Below are 26,155 nucleotides of genomic sequence, written 5' to 3' on the forward strand. Positions count from 1 at the left end.
TCACCCTGGCAGGCGTTGCACCTGGGACACAGAGCACCCTGTCCAGGTGGAAACGTGGGGAATACCGCATTGCTTACTGCGGAGATGCAGCTCTCTCAGCTCCAGGCTGTTCCATTGCTCAGCCTGTGGGAGTGACGGGACTTGCCTACCCCACCCACACGCTTAGGGAGGCACAGTGGGGAACAGCAGCTCCACAGGGGTTCGCTGCACTGAAGACCTGAGATATGTAACACCCGATTGGGTGGGGCTACTTACTCCCCCTTGCTCCCTTCCATGGCTGGGTTAAAGTTGGGTGTAATTATTACTGCCTCTTCTTTGAGGGAACAGGCCTTTTGGAGTAGGGATGGGGGAAGAATGGAAAACATCGGACCAAGAATTATTATTCAGTCCCTTTTGCTGGAGAAACATGATGTTTCTTGTATCATTTTCCTTATCAGCTTTTGCTAGGCTGGTTTCAGTTATTTTTTTAAAAACTAAAGTGAAAACTTCCTTTTCTGGCTATAGATGAGACCTAGGTTCTTGTCAATGGAATTTGTATCTACCTACAAATGAACAGTCCTGGAAACTTTGTTTTGTTTTTTGCTTTTTCTTTCCATTTAAAATCAATATTCCATTCAGAATCCCCACCCCTCTTTGTCAAAACGAATGCTTTGTAAGTAGGTTTATTTCTTCCGAGCTCTGCAGTGCTCTTGAATATACATAAAGTATTAACTCTGACCTTGGGGAATTTCAGCATGGCCCTTAATGATATATTTGCATAGAGCTGTCAAAACGACAACTTGGGCTCCACCCCATGAGCGGTTGAGAGGTGTACAAAGGCAGTCACACGTGGGTGTCTTAAAGAACAAGAGATAGAGCATGAGCTTAAACAAGTTCAAACCATGTTTAATACTTCCGTTAGCACCAACAAACGTTTGGTGGCTGTTTCATTGGAAGAGAAATGTGGGGGTTTTTTAGAAAAAAAAACACCCATAAATATTTCTTCAAATTAAGTTTCAGATCTATATTGTATCATTATTATTATAGCACTAGAGTAGTGTTTTAATTATTATACTTATATAGTACTAATGTGTGTGTTTGTTTACTATCAGTTTTGATTTGTACCTTACTCAAGCAAAACTGCCACAGAAGTTTATCTGAGTAAGGGCCTTGTGATTTGGCCCTATAGTATTAAGATGTTGTTCACATTATCCAGATGAGGGAAGTGCCAAGGGGCCCCAACCCACATCAGGGGTTCATTGTGCTAGGCTCTGTATAAACACATAGTAAGGGACAGTTCCTGTCCCTAAAAGTTTGCAGACTAAATAGACACAGGATGGAAGGGGAAACAGAGGTGAAGTGACTTACTCAAGGTTACCCAGCCAGTCAGTCATTCAGTAGCAGAGTTTGGGAGGGAGCCCAGCTTTCTTTGACATCCAGTCCCAGTACGCTATCCACAAGGCTGTATTGTCACATAAAATTGGGATAGTAAATCCACTAGGGCCTTTGCTATTAGTGTTGATTTTACATGGAAGTTGCTGGTATATTATGGTAATAGGTGGCCCTATAAAATTCTAAGGTAGGTAGCTTGTTCTATAGTGTCCTTGTAGTATTATTAATACGCTATTGAGCTAATGTACTATAGGGTTAGCATTCTGTAGTTCTTTAGTTTAGTGCAGTATTCAGATCATCAGAGCAGTGTTACATCGTTACAGAGATCCAGGATAAAAGATTGTTGCAGTGCAGGGAAATGCCCAGAGGTTTTCATAGAGGGGCAAGGTTCTGTTTTTTTCAATCTAAGTTAAAATAATAATGATACAAATCTGGGTAGCTTTCCAACCGGGTTATTATGAACACTAGTGAGAAACCAAATGGAAATACCCTGTCAGTCTCCAAGACTGCCAACATGCTCTATGTGACCTGAAATTTCACGTTAAAATGATCTGTCGAGAAGACTTCTCATTGATGAGGCAAAAACTAAAGGACAGTGGTTTCGTATAAATAAGCCTCATAGATGTGAGCCTGACAACACTGAGATCTCAGGATGTTCACTGCTGGCACTGTCAGCTGAAGCCACCAGAGAAAGGTATAATGGGGCTCAGAGGAGAACACTTCCTTGTATTTTTGCACCTTGCTGGGAAATGTCACCCAAGAAAAAAAGGTTTATTTTCTATTCTAATGATTTTTAAAAACCTGACAGCTGTTTGTGTTTGCATGACTCTCATTCCATGCTGCTTTATGGACTCTGGGTATGGGAAGGACTTTATTTCAGATAGGCCCACAGTTTCAAAAGTGCGTGCCTGTGTGTACATGTCTTCCAGAACTATTAGCCTCCATCTGAGCATGCTATTGGAAATCCATCAAATTAGGAGGGCAGTGTGCCATATAGAGGCCCTCTCCTTTCAGCACTACACCAAGAGGCCGCCGGCTAATTCAGTAACCATTTAAAGGGGCTTTCGTGGGCTCAGGGGAAAGACACATGCCATGCGGCTATATCTCCTTCCCCCCCCACATACATTAAATCTCACGTGTGTTGCATCCCCAGTGTAAAGCAGAGGAATACATCAAGCTCATGCTTGTAAGCCAGAATCGGAAGACAGACGGTGATGTTTTTATCTGACTCGAGCAGGGAGAAACCAATGATATGAAAATACTGACGAGAGCTGAGTGAAATTTGTAAGACATCTTTTTTTTTCACCAAAAAATGCAAATTCAGATTGACCAAAACATTTCACCAAGTTGCCAAATTGTTTTGGGGGAGAAAAGGGTGCCGGGGGTGGGGGAATTAAAAATTTCAAAAAAGAATTGAAATGTTTCATTTTGACCGTTTCTAAATTAAATGTTTTGCTATTTCAATTCCAAATGCCCTTTTCGTTTTGAATTTTGCATCATTTGAAAGTAAAACCCCTCAAACTGAACATTTCATTTTGAATGGACTGTTTGGTTGGACTTTTTGATTGTAGTTTTGCAAATAAAATAAAATAAAATAAAATAAAATAAAATAGGGCTAGCAAAACTAATGCTGGTCCTAGATTTACCTATTGATTTTAAAAAATATATAAATTAATGTTTTATAAGCCCTGCGGAAAAGAATTTTCAGCACAGTACAGAAATGTAAAGCATTCCTTTCTGGAGGAGTTGACCCACAGTTACGTTTTGTTCGGTTATTTGTGGTGCAGCTACTGCACCGAAAAATCTGTTACTTGCACAATTCCAGTGCTCCCCTAGGATTTGAAACCATCTTACTCCACAATAGTATGTGTCTACTGTAACATATTGGGCTAGAATATACAGAATTTAGAAAGTTTTAACTCTGCTTGACAAAACATGTTAAATAGGTAGGTAGTGGAAAGATGGGATTGTTAATGCAAGCCACGCCCTAACTCATTACCGCCCCCAAAGCCCACAGCAAATCTTATTAAAGAACTCAAAACATCTATTGATTCCATTTTGATGAGTTCCCCAGTGCTGTAGCCATGTGAAGCTCATATCAAGAAATAGAGGGTCTTATCCATGGGAAAATGTGAAAAGGATACATTGCAAAGCCAGCTGATCCAGCCAGTCCATTTAACACTTCCACATTCCAGTATTTGCAACACCAGCAAGTCAAACTGTCAATATCCCTCTGCCTTTTCCACTTGGGGTCATGTGATGGTCTGTCCAAGCTCTGTACAGTTGTTTCTTGTAGTGGCTGCAAAAAGCAGTGATGTGGTGCCAATGATGCTTACCTGTATGTGGGCAGGAAAGCTGGGTGGCTTGCCAAACCTCTCTTCCAAGTCCCAGTGGGAAGTATTTGCACCCAGACACTTTGTGCATGCTCCAGCCCTGGCCATTCAGAGTTCCGGCCTACTTTTCATCCTGTGTAAGCGATGTATGCGTTCTTCTTTGAGGATCGACGCCACTGTGTGTCTGCAAAAGAGCAAAGACTCAGAAGTCCCTCCTGCACTTTATGCAAAAGGTTGTTTGAAAATATGAGCCTCAGTGCATACTCCTTCCGTTTCAAAGAGAGGGTTGGTAGTTCAGTCTCCATGGTGACTTAATCCACGGCCTAGCTTCTGAGTTTGCTAACAAGAATGGGTTAATTGGTGACTGGCTTTCTGAGTGATTAGGAGCATAAATATGTTGCGTATACTGTGTATGAGGGTACCAATTTCTGGGCATTAGCAGTACTTAACTGGCACAGTTATGAACAAGCTAGCTAGGCTCCAGGCTCGCTTTCCAGTCTACCTTCCCCAAAAGGGCAGGATTAAGACCTGAATTTTTTGCCCCTCTGTATTTTATTCCCTTTAAATTGAAGCTCTTCACCCCAAAGCGAAGAAGTGCTTCCTGTTGTCCTCTAAAAAAAAAAAAAAAAGTCAATACATTGCAAATGGCAAGATGCTCTGGAAAAAGGAATACCACAGCTGTTAGTTCCATCAGTAGGAGTTAGCAGTTTGCAAGCAGCGCCCATTACGCTCTCTGCAGCCCTCTCTATTCTCTGCTTTTTGAATAATTTATCTGCTGGAAATCCAAATTGCCAAGGCCCCAGCAGAATGCTTGCCAATTTCTCTGGGAAAACTGACAAAAAAAAAAAAAAGAAAAAGAAAGAAAGCTCTAGATTTTATTTCAGCTGAACATAGCCACCTAGCAATCAAACATATTAGTTCTATTGTACAGCATGCATCGGAAGGCATTAGCGAGCTAGCTCAGAGCATGGCACATTTGAAAGGCTCATAAATGTAATGAAGTCCCGTTGACACCTGCTCCTCTCCACACTTTAAATGTGAGCCATTGGTCCATGGGGAGCCAGGGCTTTAAAAATAGAAATTATAGTAATTGTCTTCTGGGTTATTGGGAAGGTTGTAATAAACGTAGAGAATAACGCTCCGGCACCACAAGACTATAGCTGACAGGATGCATAAATTACTCCAGGTTTTGATTTTTTCCAGCCCCCCTAACAAATGACATAAATCACTGGCTGCTACTGGTGCATTACCAGGGGGTGGAAGGGAGGGCTACGTGGGGAAATTTCATCTTGCTCATTTGAGGCATTTTCTTCAGCAGTGGCACCTCAGGGGGCTTTGTTATCTCCTGGCTTTTAGAAACTAAAATAAACACCTTAGTATGAAAAAATACAGGTGCAAATCGCACTTTCTGCCCGTTCAGTTCTTACCGTAAAGAACCACACACACACACACATGTTTTGAAAGAGAACATTCAAGAGCTTAAGCGGAATTAAAGTAGGCATTTTGAGTCACACATTTAAATAGAGCCTCTCCTGCTCCTCATTGAAGAACAGATCACGTGGCCAATCGCTGGCTCTTGTGCTGGGCTTTATTCCAATGAGGAGCCAGCATGCTTTGTTTTCATTATACACAATGCCAGCAGAGCAACAGAAAAGGGAAGCAGCACCATACTGCACATTACAGTGCATGCTCCAGCTGCACTTTCCAGTTCTGTTCCCTTCCTTCTCCTTTTGAATTTATTTAACCAGTGCTAGGATTCCACACACCCGCTCTTTAAACAGTGGTTTTAGGTTTTAGAGCCACTTCATTTTGTTACATTGCAGAACCTCATCACATGATGGCCAGCAGGACTTTGTTAAGATGAGAACACTTAGTCAGGGACATTCTGGGCAGAAGGTAATTCACCCTTATTAGGACAAATCAGCATTGAATTTTCTTGTGCTGTCTCCAAACCAGACATGTATGATAATCATGGGGATGAAATACCCCCAAGAAAATGTATTATCTTCTCCCTCCTCCCCCATGCAACCGTTTTAAATGGACGCTAGAATCCCAGTTCTCTGCACCACTTTGATAACGCTAAATACATTTGGCTAGGCAGGAGTTCAGGTAATCAAGAGTCAAGGCATTGCAAGAGAAGCAGAGTAATTCCACACTAATGCCTATGGCAGGAGACAGACTGACAGCTCAGCAAAAAAAAATTTACTGGGTTCCTGCTCTGCTTGATTCCATGAGAACAGACCTCTGCCTCTACATGGAGTTAATAGGAGATCAGGATCCAAACTGATGTGTGTGTGTGGGGGGGGGAGGGATCTTGCTCCTTTATATATCTGGATTGGAGCCGGGCACAATCCTGCCGATATAAAGAAGTTGCTAACTTCATTCATCTCTTTGACCATCTTTAGGCTGAGAAGTAAAACTGATGCCCTGCCTGCTTTTGAAAGTTTTTAAAGATCCATTGGTGTGTTTCATAAGAGCCTATTCCTATTGTTCTTCTAGCTTCTAACTCCTGTTATACTCTGCCTATTGAGATAGCTTGTGAGGGGGCGCTGGTTTTTATTGGGGAACTGCAGGTGCTGCTGTAATATAAATAATTATTTCTCCTCCTCCTGCCTAAGCTGTTGTGTGGTGCTGACTGTTCAACAGATGCCCTGTTGCACCCCAGAGGTAGCTGCATGGCAGCTTTCACTACTTCACGGTGTGTTGTGATGCTTAATTAATTAATGTCGAGCACTTTGAAGTCCCAAGTATTATTTATTCATGTTGTCATTCCCTACAGAGCATAATGTTTGATGTCCACAATCTAGAGGTCGTCTGGATGCCTCCTTCCATCTGTGTAAAATTTCTCTGAGTGAGGGTAGAGGGGTGCTGTCAAGCGTGCCAAGGGAAAAGCTACACAGAAGATGCTATTCATAGTGCACGACAACAACTTTATTGAACATAAAGACACATGAACAATACAACATGCCCTATACTCACATGCCAATAGATGGCAATTTTTATCTACTAATGCTCTACAAAAGTGCAGATGCCACTTTTATTGCCTAGAAATTTCATAATAGAGGGAATTCATTCAAGGCTGCAGAGCTTGTGGTTTGAGACAAATAAGCTATCCGTCCTATATCTTATTGCTCACTCGAGCCCCTGCTTGCCGCCTGCCAACAATACCAGCCTTGATCATCTGCGTCTCCCCCAAGCATCTCTGTGCTGTCTCCCACAAGGACCCTTGTGGGTGAGAAAAAGCTCCTAATCCAAATACAGCCACTGTCTTATCTGCCTTCAAAACTCATTTCTGTTGCAATGCACGCAGAAAGCTGCCATCTGCTGGAAGCCGGGCAGATGGCGAGTTGCTATTATGGGCGAGACAGTGTAACCTAGTGGACGGTGAACTGGATTGGGCATCGGAAGACCAAAGTTTTATTTCTGGCTCTGCCGTTGGCCTGGTGGATGACCTGAGGCAAGTCACTTCACCCCTCAGTGCCTCAGTTTCCCCATTGGGGGTAATGGGATAATGACTTACCTCCTTTGAGATCTACTGATGGAAAGTATTATAAGAGATAGGAGTTATTATTATAACCACTACTGATTGTCTGAGAACTGCACCCCCAGCTGGGCTGGGCTAAAACATCCCATTGTATTTGTTACCTGTCTTCCTCTATACTTTTTAGTCTTATCCACCTGGTATGTCTCATCTTGTAGCATGTAAGCTATTAGTGGTACAGACTGTCATTTTACTGTATGTTTGTACAGCACCTAACACAATAGGGCACTGACCTGGTAGAGGCTTCTAGGAGCTACACCAATATAAATGTTTGATAATAATAATAAATGGCTGTGCAGATCCCAGTGACCTATTACAATTTTGACACATATATGTTAAATAACACTCATAAAAAGCACATGGAAAGAGTTGCACGGCACCTTGCTGAATTTTTTTTTTCAGCTATGCCTGATACAGTGCTGGAATGGCCCCATGACTCAGAAATGGAGTGAAATGCCAGAAATGTGGAGGTTGCATTCAGATAAAGTTCTAAAAGTTTAGATGCTAATCAGAACCTCATCCAAACCTTGCTGAGGCTCAGTCTTCACCGCCAAACAATGGGTACTGCTTTGCATCAAGCCAGATAATTCCATGTAAAATCCTTGTGGAAACAAGGCACAAATAGTTATTACATCAATGTAGTTAGGTGAGATCAACCCTACACCTAGGGTGACCAGATATCCCGATATTATCAGGACCATCCCAATATTAGGGGCTTTGTCTTCTATAGGCAACTATCCCTTTCCCCTCCCCACAAAAAATAGTGTCCCAATTTTTCACACTTGCTATCTGGTCACCCTATCTACACCCTACCCAACTCGGGATTTACCGCAGCTGGCTACATACAGGTAAAAACTACAGTGCCTTGTCTCCACTAGGGTTTCACACCGACTTAGCTGTCTCTATGGAAAAGCACACCTTTTTCAGCCAAGGCATAGCCTTGTCTGCAAACCTGGGCCTACTGAAGTCAATGGGACTGCTCCATGTGGGTAAAGGTAAGCATGTATGCTTGCAGGATTGAGACCCTAGTCTGTAAATCTCACCGGAATGGGTTGCAATATTCCCAGTAGAGTCCGGTTCAAGTTGGGCTTGGGGTAGTGCAGTATAGCCCTCTTTGCAGGTGTGCCAACAATTCTGGTGGATATGAAAGCAGGAAGCACAAAGGTGCATATGTGTGTAAATATTTTTCCAAAAGGTCTGCTCTAGTACAGAGAGGAATTAATTCAGGGAAGTCCTATGGCCTGCAGGATACATAGGCTTGGTAGAATTTGATTTTTATATTTTTATCATTTTGATAGATAATATCGATGTTTGTTTACTTTTAAGGCTCTTTTTAATGTTTATACATTTAAATTTTCAGAGTTGGGCAAAATTATGGGGCGTCAGGATTTTTTTCTTCTTCTATTTTTATTGATTTAAATTTTCACTGTCGTGGGAAGTTATGGGAGGTCAGACATTGGGGGGGGGTCAGACCCTAATTATTCCATGACAGTAGACAGTGAGATTCCAAAAGTCAAAGCTTTATAACTATTAAAACATGAGTTGTCAACGTCACGTGTGGAAAATATACAAAGTAAATATCTTGAAACAAACTCCAGGTTCTCAAGCAGCATTTTTCTTACCTTGCCTATCAGTGAATTTCAATGATCATCAATAGGAAATATTTTGTCATTGGTTTGTGTGTGTACGATGAAATCAACATTTACCAATAAAAATCCAACCCTTCCAACCCAAGGTATCCAGGAGGTCAGAAAAGATGGTCGCCCTAGTCCCTTCTGACCTTAGAACATATTACATTTTTCTAAAGTTAACTGAATTTCTTGTCATTCATAAAAGGGTTGATTTGAGTTTGGGGGAAAGGTGTGGGCTAGTTCTGGTATCCTCTAGTTACCATGTCTGTTAATAAAGCATGATTGTTGTTTGTGTGGGGAAAATGTCTTTGTACCTTAGTCCAGCTATTACAGCACTAGGTGGGGTTTTGAAGACCTCTGGATAACATTTCCCGTGTGCAGAGGGGAGAATTTCACCCACTATGATTTTATTCCGTTCGAAAGTTCATCTGGTCATGCTGAAGTTCATCTGGTCCCTCAAGGCTGTAGCTATTTTCCTTCATGCATACAGCTGGGAAAAGAAGTTGATAGGTTTTTGGATACAGATTTAGGGCCTCATCCGATGATATGGTGTCACCCTCTACTCTCGCTGCCTTCAGCAGGGTCTGCCTTTGCAGGGTCTGGCTCCAAAATTGTGTCCTTTCCCCCACCTCTCCCTGGGATGAAAACATGCAAGTTTTTTTATACTTGAAGGGACAAACCCTCAACTGGTTCAAGGAAGTCAGTGGAACAATGCCATTTTGCAACAGTGGGTGCTCAGCCCCTAAAAAGCAATGTCTGCAAAACAAAGCCAGCTATTTACTTGGTGGGCCAGAATAGCATGTCCATTCTCCCACTGCGTAGCACCTATCTCAGAAGTCCTATTGACTTCAGTGGGATCACTAGTGGTTTAAAATACCCTGATTATCATCAAATAGTGTCACAAGCTGAGCATGCAGAAATACTTTGGGTGAAATTCTGGACCCATCAAAATCAATGGCAAAATTCCCACTGACTTCAATAAGGCCATGTTTTCAGCCATTTGGTCCATAGAGCAAGAGAAACGCTACGTTCCTATTGGGTGAAGTCTTCATATTATAGGGAAAAGACAAATCAGGGCTCCTCCCCTTAGAGTCAACCCAGCAAAGTTAGTCTGGCCTTAATTTAAAAGGTAATACAATCAGTATCTTTCTCAAAAAAGACAATCCAGCCTCCCCAGCTCCAAGCACTTATATTGGGGAACGGTTTCCAATACATTCTATGTGACTGAGACTTTTTTTTTAAATGCTAATTTTGTCGCTGTTTGATTCCAGATGAGTTTAGAAACTGATGATAAGAGAGCACGCACACGATCAAAGTCTATCAGAGGTGAGCCATTTATTCTCCTCCTGTGTGGAATTGCATCTGAGGTTAATGTGCTCCGTTTTTTCCAAGCAGGCTCTCCTTTCAGACCCAGGAACACTGCTTCCCCGCCTCCCCCAAACCCAGGAGATCTGTTCACAAAAACAGCTCGAGCAATAAACACTTACACCCCACATAGTATTTAACCTTCCCTCCTCCACCCTGCAAAAAAAAAAAAAAAATCCCTTCCATGCTTAGTTCTATAGGAATCGTGATAGCTTCAGATCAGTTCCAGAGGCTTTCATCATGCATGCTCCGCTAGAGGCTTTGAAGTTGAACATCTGAGAGTGCCTGGCAGAGGTTGTACATGCTGCAGAAGCAAACAGGCCGTCTCATGGCGGGGACTGGAGGACAAATGACTCGTTAATTCAAAGCTTGATTGCTATTTATTTTCCAGCTTTACAAAAAATAATAATGCATATTTCATCCTCTAGATGCCTTTTCCCTACAAAGAAGGGGAAGATGCTGTAATCTATTCTGCAGTGTGTAAAGTCATATCCAGATCATTGGTACCCTGTGTAATGATTACAGATCAACCTCGGAATTTATTTTGTCTCTTCTGTGTGTATGGATCTGATGCATTTCAAAGGTCATCGAAAGTGAGGAACTAATAGCACTGGTGAAAATAGAGGGTGATGCGTGAAGGAATTATGCAACTTCATCCACACAGCTGGGCCATTGCGCCTCACTCCATGCTGACCTACATCATTCTCCTTCTAGGCATTTGCTTCCCTCAGAAATCAGATACAGCCAATTGTGCTGAATCATGCCACATTATGTGGTAGTTTTTGTAATATATATAATGCTCATTAGGGATTATAATGAGACCAGCCTGATTCTGTTTATTTTCCCACCTTAAACCTGCCTTAAACTCATTTAAACCCAGGTCTCCTGATGTGAAAAGGTAATTTCTTGGATAGACCATGCTACTTACTGTTGCCTCCAGTTTGTTGAAGTTTGCGAGTCACTCCATTGAGATTTGGATCCCCCAGAAACCCAATTAGCTCAAACAAACTGAGCAGCTGTGTTATACCTTTTAGCCTGTGCCACATGGCATGTTTCCTTTTTTTTTTCTTTTTTCTTTTTCTTTTTCCTGGCTGTTTGGATTCCTGGCTGGACATCAGGTTTTCAGTAAAGATCCAGTAATGTCATCTGTATTACTCAGAAATGAAGAATCATCCCTAAAAATCTAGAGCCTGGGCTATCGTTACAAAAGGGATTAAAATGAGAAACTAGAAAAATGCAAATGTAGAAAACTATTTCAAATGCATATGAACTGCCAAAAAACTGAAGAGACATGAGAGAACTCAGTCAGTTCCTTTACCAGTAGAGGTCCAGATCCTGAGCTGGGTTAAATCAAGGTAGCTCAATTGATTTCAATATTGCCATGCTAGTTTACACCAGCTAAGAATCTGGCTCAGTGTGCGTGTGTGTTTGTGTCTACATAGAGATGTAGGCCCTTTCCCTGAAAACACTACATGCTTAATTGTAACACGCTTAAAGTTAAGCATGTGTGTAAGTGTTAGCAGGTTGAGGGCTGCAGACAGTTTATGCTTTTCTGTTTACTATGTAGCCTTGCATAGTTTACGATCGAGCATGACTTAGCTCAGCGGTGGCAGAGGAATCTGTGTTTTTACTCACGGCCTTGTTTCTTTCCACTCTTGTTTCCTGCCCCTCTGCTCAGTGCCCACGGAACTCATAGGACAGGAGGTGAGGTAAGAAAATTTTCTTCTCAGCCTCATAGCTTGGGGAGGGAGAGGGATTCTGGCCCATTCCTTAAGGAAATAAAAGCTGTGGAAAGCATTAGACGGGGCAAATCTATTACCAAGCCCAGGCCCAACCCTAACTCCTTCCGCAGCCCCTTCTTCTGCCCCTCCCACTTGGCGAGTCCCATTCTATGGCTATAGGGAAGGGGAAGAAAAATTAACAGGATTTTAGCTGTGTTACAGTTTCCTGTACATCATGTAGCCAGACACTCAGGGCTTGGCCCTAGGTAAGTCCCCTTTGCACCAGCCCAGAGTGAAAAGGGACCCCAGGAGGGTAAGGGAATCTCCGGAGTTATAGCAGATTGAAACAGGAGGGGAGAGCTCTCATTGAACCAGTGTAGGGGAAAGCTGTAAGGGAACACTGCTTACGCATGCCAGGCAGAAGAGAGGGAGCTGCCCTCTGCACTTCCCCATTCCCACTTACTTTAATGGCGGGGAATCTGGCTTTTACCATCCACTACCCCCTCCATGCAAGGTGCATTCTGTGGTGGGCTGAGGGCAGGAGGCGGCCGGATAAGGATGAGAAGGAGCAATCTTTGGCTGGCAGGGAAGCCCCGGGGGGACTGTTCCAGCTGGTGTTAATTAGAGCAGCCCTGTGACTGCCCTATTGCTAGGCCCCACTCCAGCCCATAACCAGTCCCAGGAGCAAAGGAGGTGAAATGATGCACCAAGGGCTAACTCAGCCAAGGATCCAGCCCCCAGAGGGAATTGCATCCTTAAATAATGGCACTTGGAAAAGTATCGTTATGTACAATGGTTAAAAGCAAACCTCCCCTTCCGTCTCTTGTGTCCTCCCCCTGCTCCCATTCCTGGATCATTCTCTGGTTCCCTTCCCCTCTTGTCACTTCTGTCCTCCTCCCCCATCGATGTTCCTGGTCTCTGTCTCTCCTTCCATCCCCTCCCCTGCCTTACAGGATGGATTTTAAAATTATTTAGCCCCACAGGTACAGGATAAGATTTTCCATCGGTAAAGATCTGATGCCCACTCCCCACGTCAGCCTGGTCATCCCCTAGCCCGATGACTGAGATGTTCAGGAGGTCCTGTTGTTCATTTGATGTAGCTTGCATGCTAGCAACAGCAAGAGAAAAAACTGGAGCAAACCGTTGCAATCTTACGAAGCTTTTTATTATAAATCACTGGCTTCTGGATCTCTCAGATCTCTGTAAAACTGACATAAGTGCTTATGCAAGAGGAGGATTCACTAACCTGGGCATGTGCTAATGGCAGGGGCTGCATTTTCTAGTGGCCTCTATTAGAAAGCTTTCCATGTCAAAGAGTAATTGGAGCTTAACTGTCCTAATTTCTTCGAGTTTCTGCTCCTACGCTCTGCTATGACTCCTAAGAGACTAGCATGGGGGATGCTGGGCATTACACTTCCCTAACTTTTATTGCTGAATACTCGAGTGGAGGTGGTAATTGAAGCAGGTGACATATTTCAGGGGCAGCACAGAGTGCTCCACACAGCCATCTCTGCAGCTGTCACCTAATTGCCTGATTAACTGGACGATTAATCGACTAATTGGAAGCTAGGCATCGTCTGCATGACAATAAGAAGGCTTTTGTAAAAGTATTAAAGCTCTTGAGAGAGAGAGAAATTGGTGAATGTTGTAAAGAAGGGAGAACCATTAACAAACCATGGAGCCCTTTGCCACTCATGACCCCTGCCAAGATGTAAGAAATTTCCATCTCTAAGGATTTCACAAATCAAAGTCCTAGGCCAAGATTGAATGACCTGGCATTCCAGAAAGCACTGAGCGCCCACCCTCTGAATATTGGACACCTTTGAAGTTGTCTAAAGCTAGGCACCAAAAACTGAGCCATCTAAAATCACGAGTCACTTTAGATACATTTGGCTCAGATCCTCTGGGCTATTATCTTTTTTTTTTTTTTAACCACAGGCTGTAATTTACTGCCTTAAAAAGGGGAATCAGCCTTAACTGATTCAGCAAAGTTTAGAAATGCTCATAACATCTTCATCAGAGCTGTTCTTGTTCCACACTAAATAAGCCTTTTTATTTTTTCAGGCAAGTCATTGCTAGCTTAACCACTGCGCTGCGTGCAGTCACTTAGAGTGTGTCTGGGGCTGTTCAGAACAGAGCAATCTCAGTCATGACTGAAGGCAATTCAAATTAAATAGACTTTAAGATCATCAGTAAAGGGGAGGGGGACCTTCTTCCAATTATGCACATTAGCCTGGAGAGATCTTCTTATTTATGATCTCGAGCATGTCACTTGGAAGAATCCTCTGAGCTGCCACTTCCACTCATACGAGGAACCCCGTGAAAGGTGCAGTTTGGTTTGAGCATATGCACCGGACAAAGGCTAGGAGGCCAAAGAGAACACTGTGCATCCTCCCAGTTGATCGCGTGAGTTAAAGGAGGATCATCACCTCAGATATAAAGCAGGTCGCAAGTCAGTTTATTGCAAAAGGCAGCCCTGGGGTTTCAACGTTACAAGGACATGTAGCAGGACCAGGAGGGTTTTGAGACAAGATAGGTCTAAGACCTTGCTGGGAGTTCAGATTTTTGAGTCTCTGGCTTCAGCTTTCCTTCCGGTCAGCAAGCTCCCAAACACAAAATGAACAGGGCAGTGCTTCTGTTCTCCTAGGGCTCCCTGCCCTGAATTCTGGTCAGCAAAGCGCGGCACTGCGTCAGCTTCCATCTGGACCTTGGCCAGGAGTTAACCCTCAGAACTGCCTGGCTCAGCTGGGCTAGTTCATAGGGACACCCGTGGGGGGAGGAGGGGAGGGAAGATCCTGAAGAGTTGCTGCCGTTTCAGCAGCCAGCAGGTGGCAAGGGCCTGGCACAGGGCACACTGCACATGCAGAGCAGGACCTGGGTGCCAGCCGCAGCACCACGCCCCGCCACATCGTGCACGGATGCTAGTTACGAGATCACTATGCGTGCGGCGGAGTGTGCGCTCAGCAAACCCCCCTGGCAAGTTGCATCTCGTGACCAGCAACTGGCAAGAGAGTTGAGAAACCAGCCAGGCCAGTCAAAAAGTGGTCAAGCCGTGTCCCAGGTGGTCCCCCTTGCTTTGCAGCCTCTGGCAGTAGCCAAAGCCTAATGTACATCCGCCAGGGAAACTGGCTGAAGCTGCTTTTCAGCCTTTGGAGCCCCTATAATTCCTGAAGACTGGGCTATCTGTAGGGGTGACATTTACCAGTGCAGAGGAACTATGCAAAGCAGCGTCTTCCACTTCAGTCCGTGTTAAGGGCTGAGTAGTGCCTAAGGTTTCTGGAGCCCTCTGCACTGAGATTGCCGCTTCAGCTGAGCAGAAGCCAGGGCAGGGGACCTTGTGAATTTTGTCCAACATGCTCTGACTCCTATCACCAAAGGCCTGGCTTCCCATGTCCATTCCTCAACCTGGCCTCCTCAATAGGTCCCCCATTCCTAGCATCCTCAAACAATGCTTGTCTGACAAGCCAGAAAACGAAATTTTAAAAAATGATTTATTTTATGCACTAGTAAAAAAAAATAAAACAACAACAAAACTAAACAGTGACCGTGGGAGGCAGGGTACGGTAGTTGTCTTGTGTTTAAAGGCTTGCTTTTATACATGCAAATCTTTAATTAAACATACTCATAAAACTATAATGAACCGTTCATTTAATTAAATGGGGTGACTCATTTCATTAATTTTTAGCAAACTGCAAAGCCGCCATCCTGCCCTCCTTGCTTGGAATTCAAAGGGATGAAATGAACTATTTAAAGGAAATTATCTTCCCGTTTGCAGTTTTTGTTCCTTCTGCACAGATTCTTTTTAACTCTCCATAGTTTATATATTTTAATTAAAACGCATTCTCCAAGTCATCGCCGTTCTTGTTGCTTGATTGTTTCCCTCTCAAGCTGCCCTACCCCAGGATGTAATGGCTCAGGACACATCCGTGGAAAGTATGCAAGACACAGAAGGTAAGATTTGGTCTGGAGGATTTCCAGTCTAAGGAACCTCAATGCCAGTGGTAGAGAGAGATGTAAGAATCAAGACAGACTGACCCTGATCCAGCTCCATTGACTACAATCGGAGTTGGATCAGGGTCCTAAATGAGCTTTACCAAACTCACAGCTGATGCGGAAAGGAATAGATTGTGTTGCTATACAATGGGTTTATTAATTCTGCTGAGATGTCTTCAGGCTGAGGACTTGGTCTGCTTGCTACTTGCATGCATGGTAGAGGGGAATGGGGTGGGAAATAATAGTTTTTTTGGCTGCCTTGGAGTCCATTCTTCTGCTAACAGATTTTTCATCAGTGCATTATACTGTGCACATCTGGACTCCTGGTGCCCATGAGTTAAATATGCCACTATGGCTGGATCTGAATACCAGTTCTAGTTTTATAGCTAGAAGCAACCAACAGCCTTTAGTATCCAACAGTGTCCAAGGTAGAAACAACTGGGCCTAGCGTAAATTGTGATGGCAGATATAAGATGCAGGGGTGTCCAACCTGAGCCTGAGAAGGAGCCAGAATTTACCAATGTACATTGCCAAAGAGCCACAGTAATACGTCAGCAGCCCCCCAGCAGCTCCCCCACCCTGCTCCCAGCACCTCCCACCCACCGGCAGCCCCGCCAATCAGCGCCTCCCTCTCCCTCCTTCCCTGCACCTCCCGATCCGCTGTTTTGTGGAGTGCAGGAGGCTTGGGGGAGGGCTGGGGGAAGGAAGCGAGGGCATGGCAGGATCAGGGGAGGGGACGGGAAGGGGTGGAGAGGAGGAAGGCCTGTGGCAGAGCCAGAGGTTGAGCAGTGAGCAACCCCTGGCACATTGGAAAGTTGGCGCCAGCCCCGGAGTCGGTGCCTAGACAAGGAGCCGCAGGTTAACTTCTGAAGAGCCGCATGTGGCTCCGGAGCCCCAGGTTGGCCACCCCTGATAAGATGCCATAGGACTAAATGTTTTTACTGGGTTATACGAACTCCCAGTGATCTCTGAGCGAAAACTGAGTAAAGGCATCAGGAGCTGGCCCATTCATAGGTGAGTTTCTTTAGAGAAGAGTGAAAAAGAATGAAGGCCAGATCTGCAGCTTGGTCAACAGAGCTAGGACATATAAACCAGCTGAAGACCTGGCCTTCCCTATGCATTGCCCATTTCTCTTTAGTCCTTAAAGGACTTTTTTACCCCTTGCTTCATTGATAAAGCCTCCATTTCTGAGGTCTTGCTCAGACATGCCTCCCTCATGCAATGAGTCCTCTTTCCCTCTAGTTTACAAAGCTGCCCTCTAGCAAAGAAGAGGAAACTTCAGGATGCTGAGGCCGAGCACCTGGTGTCAAAGAGAAAATCCCATCCCCTGAAGCTGGCCCTTGATGAAGGCTACAACGTGGACAGCGATGGGAGCGAGGAGACAGAGGTGAAGGAGGAGTCTGTCACTGACGAATCAGAGGGGACTTTGGAGGAGGAAGAGGCAGAGACGATAGAACAGGAGGAGACCCCCAGCCCTGAGCCAGCGGAAGGTGCTTTATCATTATTGATTGCAGAGCTTATTTTACAGATGCAAAAAGGGAAGTGGGTGTTAATAGTGAAGAGTTATAGCACCTCTGAATTATGTATAGGATGGGTTCTTCCAGTATTATATTTAGTGGAAGAACAACAGAAAAGACCTGTTTAATCTGAGAAGGGATGTTCCTGGCTATGCTGGTCACAGACTGTCTCCAACATCGTAAAAATAAGAGTTTTTCCATCAGTGACGATTCCTGGGGAAGGAACTATGTAGAGTATAAAAGCATTTCTCTGTGTGGCTCAATAGGTAAAGCAATGGGAAAGGCAACTTGGAGTCTTGGATCCTGATCCAGAGACAGGTTATGAGCTTCTCTATTGTCTTCAGCCTGTGGAACTCATTGCCGGAGGATGTTGTGAAGACCAAAACTATAACAGGGTTCAAAAAAGAACTAGATAAGTTCATGGAGGATAGGTCCATCAATGGCTATTAGCCAGGATGGGCAGGGATGCAACACCATTCTCTGCCAGAAGCTGGGTATGGACGACAGGGGATGGATCACTTGATGATTACCTGTTCTGTTCATTCCCTCTGGGGCACCTGACATTGGCCACTGTTGGAAGAAAGGATATTGGGCTAGATGGACCATTTGTCTGACCCAGGATGACTGTTCTTATGCTCAGTGGTCACAGAGTAAGACTCCTAGGTCCAAATTCATGCCACTTTCATGGGCTTTGGGAGGAGGTGTATGTGCGTAACCAGGGAAGAGTTTTGGCCCTCGGATCTTAGCCTTCTCCCATATCTCTTTCCTTGTAAATGTATTCGTGCATCATGGACCCCTGTTTATTAAGGCAATTTGCATCAGCCTCCAATGGGGTGCTCTTTAGCATGAAAACATCACCTTGGGCTAGTGCAGGCAACATGCAAAAATGTGTAGCTGATGGTTTCTGATGGCTCAGTGGAGAAAATAGATATCTGAAGGTGTTGCTCATCTTATCAGTGGGAATCATTTTAAAATGGAAATCCCTTTTTTTACCTGCCATTACTAAATGCATTAAATCAGGTTCACCCAGGGCATAACAGCAAGACTTGGGGTTCAATTAAGCTGAAAGGAGACAAAAAGTTCTTTATGAGCTTATAACGTTTTTTCTTCTTCCTTTTTGCAGTAAGAAGCCCAGCAAAATCATCACGCTATGGACAAAATGCAGCTACCAGTACACCCGGCCCTAGCAAGGCCAATTACAGCAGCTATCAAGAAATCATTGCCAACTCTCTCCTAAATCTAGGCCAAATAGCAGAAGAAACCCTTGCAATAGAGGGGCAGCTGCCTGAAAATGAACTGCAGGTCTCCAAGCCTCCTGTTAATGTTGTGCACCTGGTTCATGAAGGGGCGGAAGAAGAGGTGGTCGAGGAGGAATGTGACAAGGAAATTATCATCCAAACTGAGGATGCAGAGGAAGTTATTGAGGTCACTAGCGAACGTAGCAGTGAATTGTGTCCAGAGCATCGGGATGACATGAACTGTGAGGAGTCCTGCAAGTTGCAAAAGGCCATGCAAGCAGAAGCAGAAGAGGAAGAAGAGGAGGAGGAGGAAGAGGAGGAGGAGGAAGAAGAAGAAGAAGAAGAAGAAGAGGAGGAGGAAGAAGAGGAGGAGGAGGAGGAGGAAGAGGAAGAAGAGGAGGAGATGGCACCTGAAGTGATCTGTGAAGAAACTCCTCAGACATCTCGGGACTCCCAGAAAACCCACTGTGAAGGGCGGTTCAGCCCAAAACCTGAGTACTCGGTCATCGTGGAGGTCAGATCAGATGACGACAAAGATGACGATGCTCGGTCCCAGAAATCTGCCGTGACCGATGAGTCTGAAATGTACGACATGATGACCAGAGGGAACCTGGGGCTGCTGGAGCAGGCCATTGCACTCAAAGCCGAGCAGGTTAAGATCATGAGGGAGCCCAGCCGCCTGCCAGGGGAGCATGTAAAGCATTTCCAGGTGGACGAAAAACAAAACAAACCTTTGGACACTATCAGAAAAAACTACTACAGCAAAGGTGGAGTATCTGAACAACCTTCCATGCACCATCTTTCTCCCCAGCAGCCTTGGACTGTGAAAGAATCTGAGCTTCACTGCTAAGTGTCCCATGAAAACTACCTGGTTGTGGATTTTCAAGCTCGGTTTGGTGATTGAGCCACATAGTTCCTGTTACTCTCAGTGGGAATTGCGTGGCAAGTCCCCTAGTTGGCTTTGAAAATCTCAACCTGTACCTCTAAGACAGAAATGGCAAAAGTGATGCAGAGTGGATAATCTGGGAGACTATTTATATTCATTTTATTTCTTTCCATTTATTAAAATGTTCCCACCCAGTCTTCTGGCTATGAAGTCTTCCCAGTGTCAATTAAAACCAAAATCCAAACGAGAGGACCCTCCAGAACAAAAACTCAGAACAAAAACTCTCCCACCAGTGCCACCCTTCTGCTCATTTTTCCCATTCCAGAAAAAGCCCATGAGACCAGATACTATGGACCTTGTGGCCTGATTTTAAGGTCATTTGGACTTTGGTGCCATAATTTACTTGAGCAATAGATAAGTAGAAGCCTTCTCCATGGGGGCCATGATGTACATATTGAATAGACAGGTGGAGAAAGTTCCACCAATATCCTCAATCCATCAGTTTCATCAGAATCTTTAATCAGCACCCAGTTTACTTTTAAATAGATTTTTGAACTAAAACTATAAAGAAAAGCAGGAGACAGGAACCACCTGATTCCATGCACACCTCTCCTACTGAGAGTTTGTTGTCCTCTTTCCTAGCACAAGGCAGGTTTTTTTAAAAAAAAAAAGTGTGGGGGGGAATATTTGCCAATGTTTCCCCCTTTTCATTTTTGAAATTAAAAATTTTAACAATTTTTGAAATTGAAACACAAACAAAATCAACCAGCTCTATCAATTTCCATTTGAAAATTGACTGAAAACTTTCATGAAGAATTTCATGTAAAATGTTCCTAATTTATGAATGAATTAATTAATTAATTTTCAAATTTCAAAACTATTAAAATGTGAAACATTTCAACTACTTCTGCATAGGACTCATATGAAAATATCAACCTGAAAACTAATGCAGTTCACATATTTTTGAAGCAGGGTATCACCTGCTAAGCCTTTCTGAATTCTGCAGGAAGTACTAGACCGTAAGTGGGCAGGCCTATAGAAACTGAAGCCTGGCCTAAGATCAATAACTTCTTTTGGCTTGGCTCGGTCCATGATTGAATATGAGCCAGTGGGATTATCCTGTCATAATTCTTAGATGGCCTCACTGACCTTATATAGCACATTACAGGATACATTTTCAGCCACACTGAGCATGGCCTCCCTTTCGTATCCACATGCAAAACTTGCACCTGTATTTTTACACCTACAAAAATGTAATTGTGTGTGCAAATCAGAGTCTTTGCACCAGTAACTACCTGATTTGCACCAACAATCAGGCAGCTAGTGGTGTGAATATTCAACCTTGGCGTCTCACTTGAACTACACGTGCAAACGTACTCCGAAATCTTGGCAATAAACTCTTTTGCAGCAGTGCTGTACAAAAGCTCCTTTTCTTGTATCCAGTCACTCATGATTTGTATCCAGTTGCTGCCCTTGCCTGGGGTAATATTTTTTCCCACATCCCCCTCCCCATATTTCCTAGATCCCTCAAGACCTGAGAAGCGAGAGATCAAATGTCCTACTCCAGGTTGTGATGGCACCGGTCACGTCACAGGACTCTACCCTCACCATCGCAGTCTGTCTGGTTGCCCACACAAAGACAGGATCCCTCCAGAGAGTGAGTATACTGTAGGGATTTCCACACCGCAGAAAAAGGGCTGCCTAACCTGGGGAGCTGAGGCACTTAGCTGACTTGTGCCTCAGAGCACATCTGCATTGCAGTCTTAAGTGTGAATGGTAACTTGTCCAGATGTATCCACACTGCCTGAACTCTAGAAGAAGTGAGGACACAGTGGCAAGGGCTTCAATGCCGGTTGCACAAGTATGAACCCGTGGCGACGGTCAGGCAAATTTGTGCAGTTCACCCTGCCACATCCTCATGTCTGTTTTTAGTGAGCTCTCTAGAGTACAGCTAATGCGGGTCCGTCGACACAGGTTGCCATTTACACCCCTAGCGGCAATGTAAAAGCACCCTTAGAGTGAAATTCACCCCTGCGCGGAAGAGCCCCATCACAAGGTCAGTACACCACTGAAGTCGCACTTTAGCCCTCCAAATTCAACTTTAGTGGTGCATAGTTCATGTGCTGGCCTTCTGCCCAGGGGTAATTTTTGCCTTAAGAGCGTTGTTTAATTTCTCATGTTGTGTGATGCAGTTACAGTGTCTTACCCTTATGATGACAAAAGTTATAGCTACCCTTACAGGAAAGTTCTGGAGAATTTAATAGAAAATAATAATCTTTATATAGGTTTTTAGATCCATCTCATACAGATCTCCTTGCTATAGAATTCTATAGGGTGGTTTAAAAAAATGCAACTTTTAGAAAGGATTTCATTCTCTGTTAACTTCTCTAGATGTTGTCAGTAATTTCTATGGAACCCTACTGAGCTTCTGTTGAACCATGTCGGCTTGGTCCCTATATTGAATCCCACAGATTCTTTTCCCCCTATGGAGTAGCTTGTCGGGAAGAGGGAAGAAGGGTAAAAAAAGGAAATCTCGACAGCAGAATTTAATTATGTTTTATTGTATAGCAAAAAAAGTAACCATTTGATATGTACACTAGAGTCAAATCTCTTTTTATTCACTCATCACCTTGACAGTTACAACATAGCACATAAAGATTCATATATTCTGCAGGAAATGTTTATCACTATGCCACTGGCTTTTTTTTTTTCAAATATAGATTTTATTTCTATTTGTACCAACCTCCTAAATAGAATTCTCTGTACATGTAAATAAAGTTCAGTATTGTGTGCTCATGATAATGGAATAATGGCCAAAAAAAACCCCACAACTGCTGCCTTATCTGTAATTTCAGAGGTTGCAGACCTGCCATAAACACAGAACTGCAGGAGACAAGGCGAAAGTAACAGTTATCTTCATACAAGTGTGCATACAAAAAAAATTAAAAAGCAATCTGCGTGCTTTCCAAAGGCTTGCAAAGCAAATTATTTTCTTTACTTTTAAGGTCAGCGCTGCAGGGAGCAATAATCCTGAAGATTAAAATTTTTAAAAATCAAACAAAGACTAGTCCTAAGGATAAAAGCATAGATTCAACTCCAATCACTTAAATCCACCTGAAATGGGCAGGCATGGCTCTGGAACGAAGGGGGAGGAGGAAAAATGGATTGCAATCAGCTAACCAGGAAAAAAGACCAAGCTGGCCTGTGCAGAAATGCTAACCTAGTGCTGACCTGAGCAGAGTTGGCTTGTAACTCTTTTCTGTACGCAGACAACTTTTAATTGCAGTTTCATATTTGCTGATTTCTAGGAAGCCAGCATAAAAACTTGACTATTTGTCTTTTTTGCTCTGTTTTTATAAAGTTGTTTTTACTTCCCTCCCCTCTTCCCTTCCTCTCCTCGCTACAAAGTCTTGGCTATGCACGAGAATGTGTTGAAATGCCCAACACCAGGCTGCACAGGACAGGGTCATGTGAACAGCAATCGCAACACACACAGAAGGTACTTACTTCAAGTTCTAATCTGCAGGGGCTGAAACATCATCAAGGCAAACAGCAAAAATTACATTGGTTTTATCCCTGCATAATGAACTTCACACTGAGATATGGTGTAACTAAAACAGATTAATTATAGATGGCTATTAAAAATAACTGGAAATCAGACAGAATATCAGGTATCAAATGGAAATGGGCAATAAGGCAGAGCAGAGTTTCTTGGTTTGGGTGCAGGTATTTAGTTAGAATGGAGTCAAGGAGATGGTATTCCGTTCTAGAGGAAGTTTAAGATGAGGTTCTAGTCCAAATGAGGGTTAGTGTTTGTTGGCACAGAACACTTGTGAGGTTTCTTGGTTGGTAAAAATGTCATGCAATCAGCTATTTTCACCTGAATTTCTGCCATCTTAGCATGAATTTCATCTGTAGCTCCAACCAGAAGTGAAAAATAGCCCCCTTCTAGTTTTGTATCTCAGACGGAACCTAATCAGTAGAGATTGGTTCAGATCTGGAGATCCGAAATTGTACCTCAAGTTCTGGTTTTGCCCTTGCTCTAGTGTAAAGAAGGTTATTGGTGGCTGAGAATTCTGCGGTGGTCCTCAGAAAATGTTTCACTAGTCAGGAGGGCTTCTATGAAGCTTATCATGCAAAGAAATGCCAATGGTGTTGCCTTGGACAATATAGGCTGTATAACAGAGTGCTGGGGTTATCTAGCTCAGGCTTAGGACTGTCTTGGTCAAATCATTTGACTTTAATGGACATATGGATTGACTGACAGAATCATAAATGTTAAATTCATTTGCAGGCACTAGGTGAGTTTGCTTAATTATTTATTCATACATTGTGGGGAAATCATGAAATAAATTGATGTGATGAATGCCTCCTCACAGCCTGAGAGGCCAGGGGAAAATGAGTGAAATGTTCTCACTCACTTGATAAGACCCATTTGTCTTGCACACTAACTAGCAGGTAGCAGTGAGCATCTGCAACACAAGTGGAAGCATCCACAGTTACTGACTGATGCGCGTGGGTAGCAGTTGGCCCAGAAAAGAGCAGCAAGAGTTGGGAGAAAAGTTCATTTTCAGTTCACCTGCAGGTCAGCCCAGCGATAATACAAGAGACTGTCAACTGTTTTCAGTCTGATAATCGATGTTCAATGCAAGGGAGGGGGGGCAGTGGTTGAGAGTTGCGTTCATGAGCCAGATTCAAGTCAAGTGTCCCGAATTCAAATCCTGGCTTGGGTCGCTGGTGATAATAAGTGCGAGGGCCTTAGTCAACATCCCAAAACTGCCATTTAAGCTCTGCTCAAAAGGTGTCTGTGACTGGAATAGCAGGGATGACCCCAGCCAGGACTGAGGTTCAGATGCAGAGCTCTATAGGGGAAGATCATGGAGCGCCTCCTGTACTCTGCTTGTTCAAGCCAGCCCTAGCAGCATCTCTCCTAAAGGAACACTGAATTCACAGAAGTCAATAGGAGTTTTGCCTGACTCAGGACTGAGTAAACATGGAGGGCCTGGAGCCTGTCTCCAGGGCAACAAAGCCACTCCACCCATAATTCCAGTCAGATCCTTGCACAAGGAGGGGAGCAGGAGTACTTCCTTCGATAAACTGAGGTTCCATGCCCCTCAAAGCCATGAATCTCCTGAGACCATGACAAAGAGCTTCTGTACAGAAGCCCTTTGCCACTGCATTAGTGTCAGGGCCCACTGGCTCCTGCTCACCCCTGGAGAGAATCGCTTCTACAGGGGCCAGGTTTCTAGTGGCTGCCTTGGCATCAGCTACTTCAGAGCCATTCTTGGGTCTTGAGGGGGATGTTTTCCAAGCCACTGAGAAGGGAAGCCATCTAAGTTGCTGCAGGCTCTTTCCACAGGAAATTCCACCAGCTTTCTCTGTGGATGTGAAGGGGAGAACCCAGTGTCAGCCTGCGGGCTGCCTATCCAAGGCCCTACCCCTCACCTGTCCTTGCCCCACCATCTCCATATGTGTGGAGACTGAACCCTGCAGAGCTCTGACAGAGGAGCTTCCACGGGGGGGACAGAAGAGGGGTGCTTGACACAGAGGTGACCCAAACCTTCCCAGGACCTCCCCCACCCCAACTAGGATAGGAAGGGGCAGGATCCCCACTGCAAACATCTGAAGAGGGGGCGGTCAAGGTCTGGAGGATCCAGCTCTGTTAAAATGGGAGCCGCTACTATAATTCTGAGTTACGGCCAATCATAGCAAGCATTTCAGGATCTGCATGGCCTAGGCTGTGAGTGGCCCCTCTTCAGCCTTGCTAGGGCAGAGTGGGGAGTAGGTAGCTTAGGGTGGCCAAGACAGCAAATGTGGGGGTGGGGGGGTAATAGGAGCCTATACAAGAAAAAAACCCAAAAATCGGGACTGTCCCTATAAAATCGGGACATTTGGTAGCCCTAAAGTAGCTTCTCCTCCCAATCCCTTTCATGGCTGCCCAAAACAGCAGCCCCTTCACTCTCTGCACGGCAGAAAGCACAGGGTGGGCGTGTTCTGTTCCCCTGCAGAGAACAGGACTCCACAAAGGCCGCCCTGGCTCCATCACCCACCCTTTTAGCAACAGCCCATGGATCGGAGCTCATACACCCCGGGGTGCAATCTGTCCCGTGTCCAAGGAGCTGTGCTGAGGGGGACTGTGCCTCTCTCAAGGCAGACTCTTTTTGGGACTCCTTTGGGGCAGGGCAGCACCACACCATGGCCTATGAACAGCTGTGGCTTAAAAGCCACACTCAGGCCCCATCCATGGAGGTCGTGGCAAATGTGTGTAAAAGTCACACTCAAGCCCCCCGGTACAAGTAGATGTTGACACAACTGCACATCTACAAAGCACATTTTCTGCTTAAATCACCCCTGGAAATGTTTGCTTAAGCAAGGAACCAGAACAAGTAAGGAGAAGAAATTCCATTTATTCATTAAAATTTCTCCAAATGAACCATACCTCCCTCATTCTCTCTTTGAGGAACTCAACCCAGTTTATTGATATTATTATTACATTATCTATATCCTGGTTCTTTGAATGCTTCTGAACTTTTGTTTCTGAGCAATATCACAGTGGATG

At 44.2% G+C, this 26,155-nt stretch overlaps 1 protein-coding gene across 1 annotated transcript in view; it reads left to right on the top strand.

Annotated features, from left to right (window-relative positions):
- The first annotated feature begins 10,147 nt into the window (after window positions 1-10,147).
- Window positions 10,148-26,155, top strand: part of MYT1 (myelin transcription factor 1) — a 52,154-nt gene continuing 36,146 nt past the window's right edge. Inside the window, exons 1-7 of the mRNA XM_077832032.1 lie at window positions 10,148-10,202; window positions 11,920-11,950; window positions 15,851-15,913; window positions 17,198-17,445; window positions 18,596-19,477; window positions 21,119-21,253; window positions 23,005-23,095. Of these exons, the coding sequence (XP_077688158.1) occupies window positions 10,148-10,202; window positions 11,920-11,950; window positions 15,851-15,913; window positions 17,198-17,445; window positions 18,596-19,477; window positions 21,119-21,253; window positions 23,005-23,095 (1,505 nt within the window). The remainder of the gene's footprint in view (window positions 10,203-11,919; window positions 11,951-15,850; window positions 15,914-17,197; window positions 17,446-18,595; window positions 19,478-21,118; window positions 21,254-23,004; window positions 23,096-26,155) is intronic.

Source organism: Eretmochelys imbricata, chromosome 13 (genome assembly GCF_965152235.1).
Source record: "Eretmochelys imbricata isolate rEreImb1 chromosome 13, rEreImb1.hap1, whole genome shotgun sequence".
Taxonomy (NCBI): domain Eukaryota; kingdom Metazoa; phylum Chordata; order Testudines; family Cheloniidae; genus Eretmochelys; species Eretmochelys imbricata.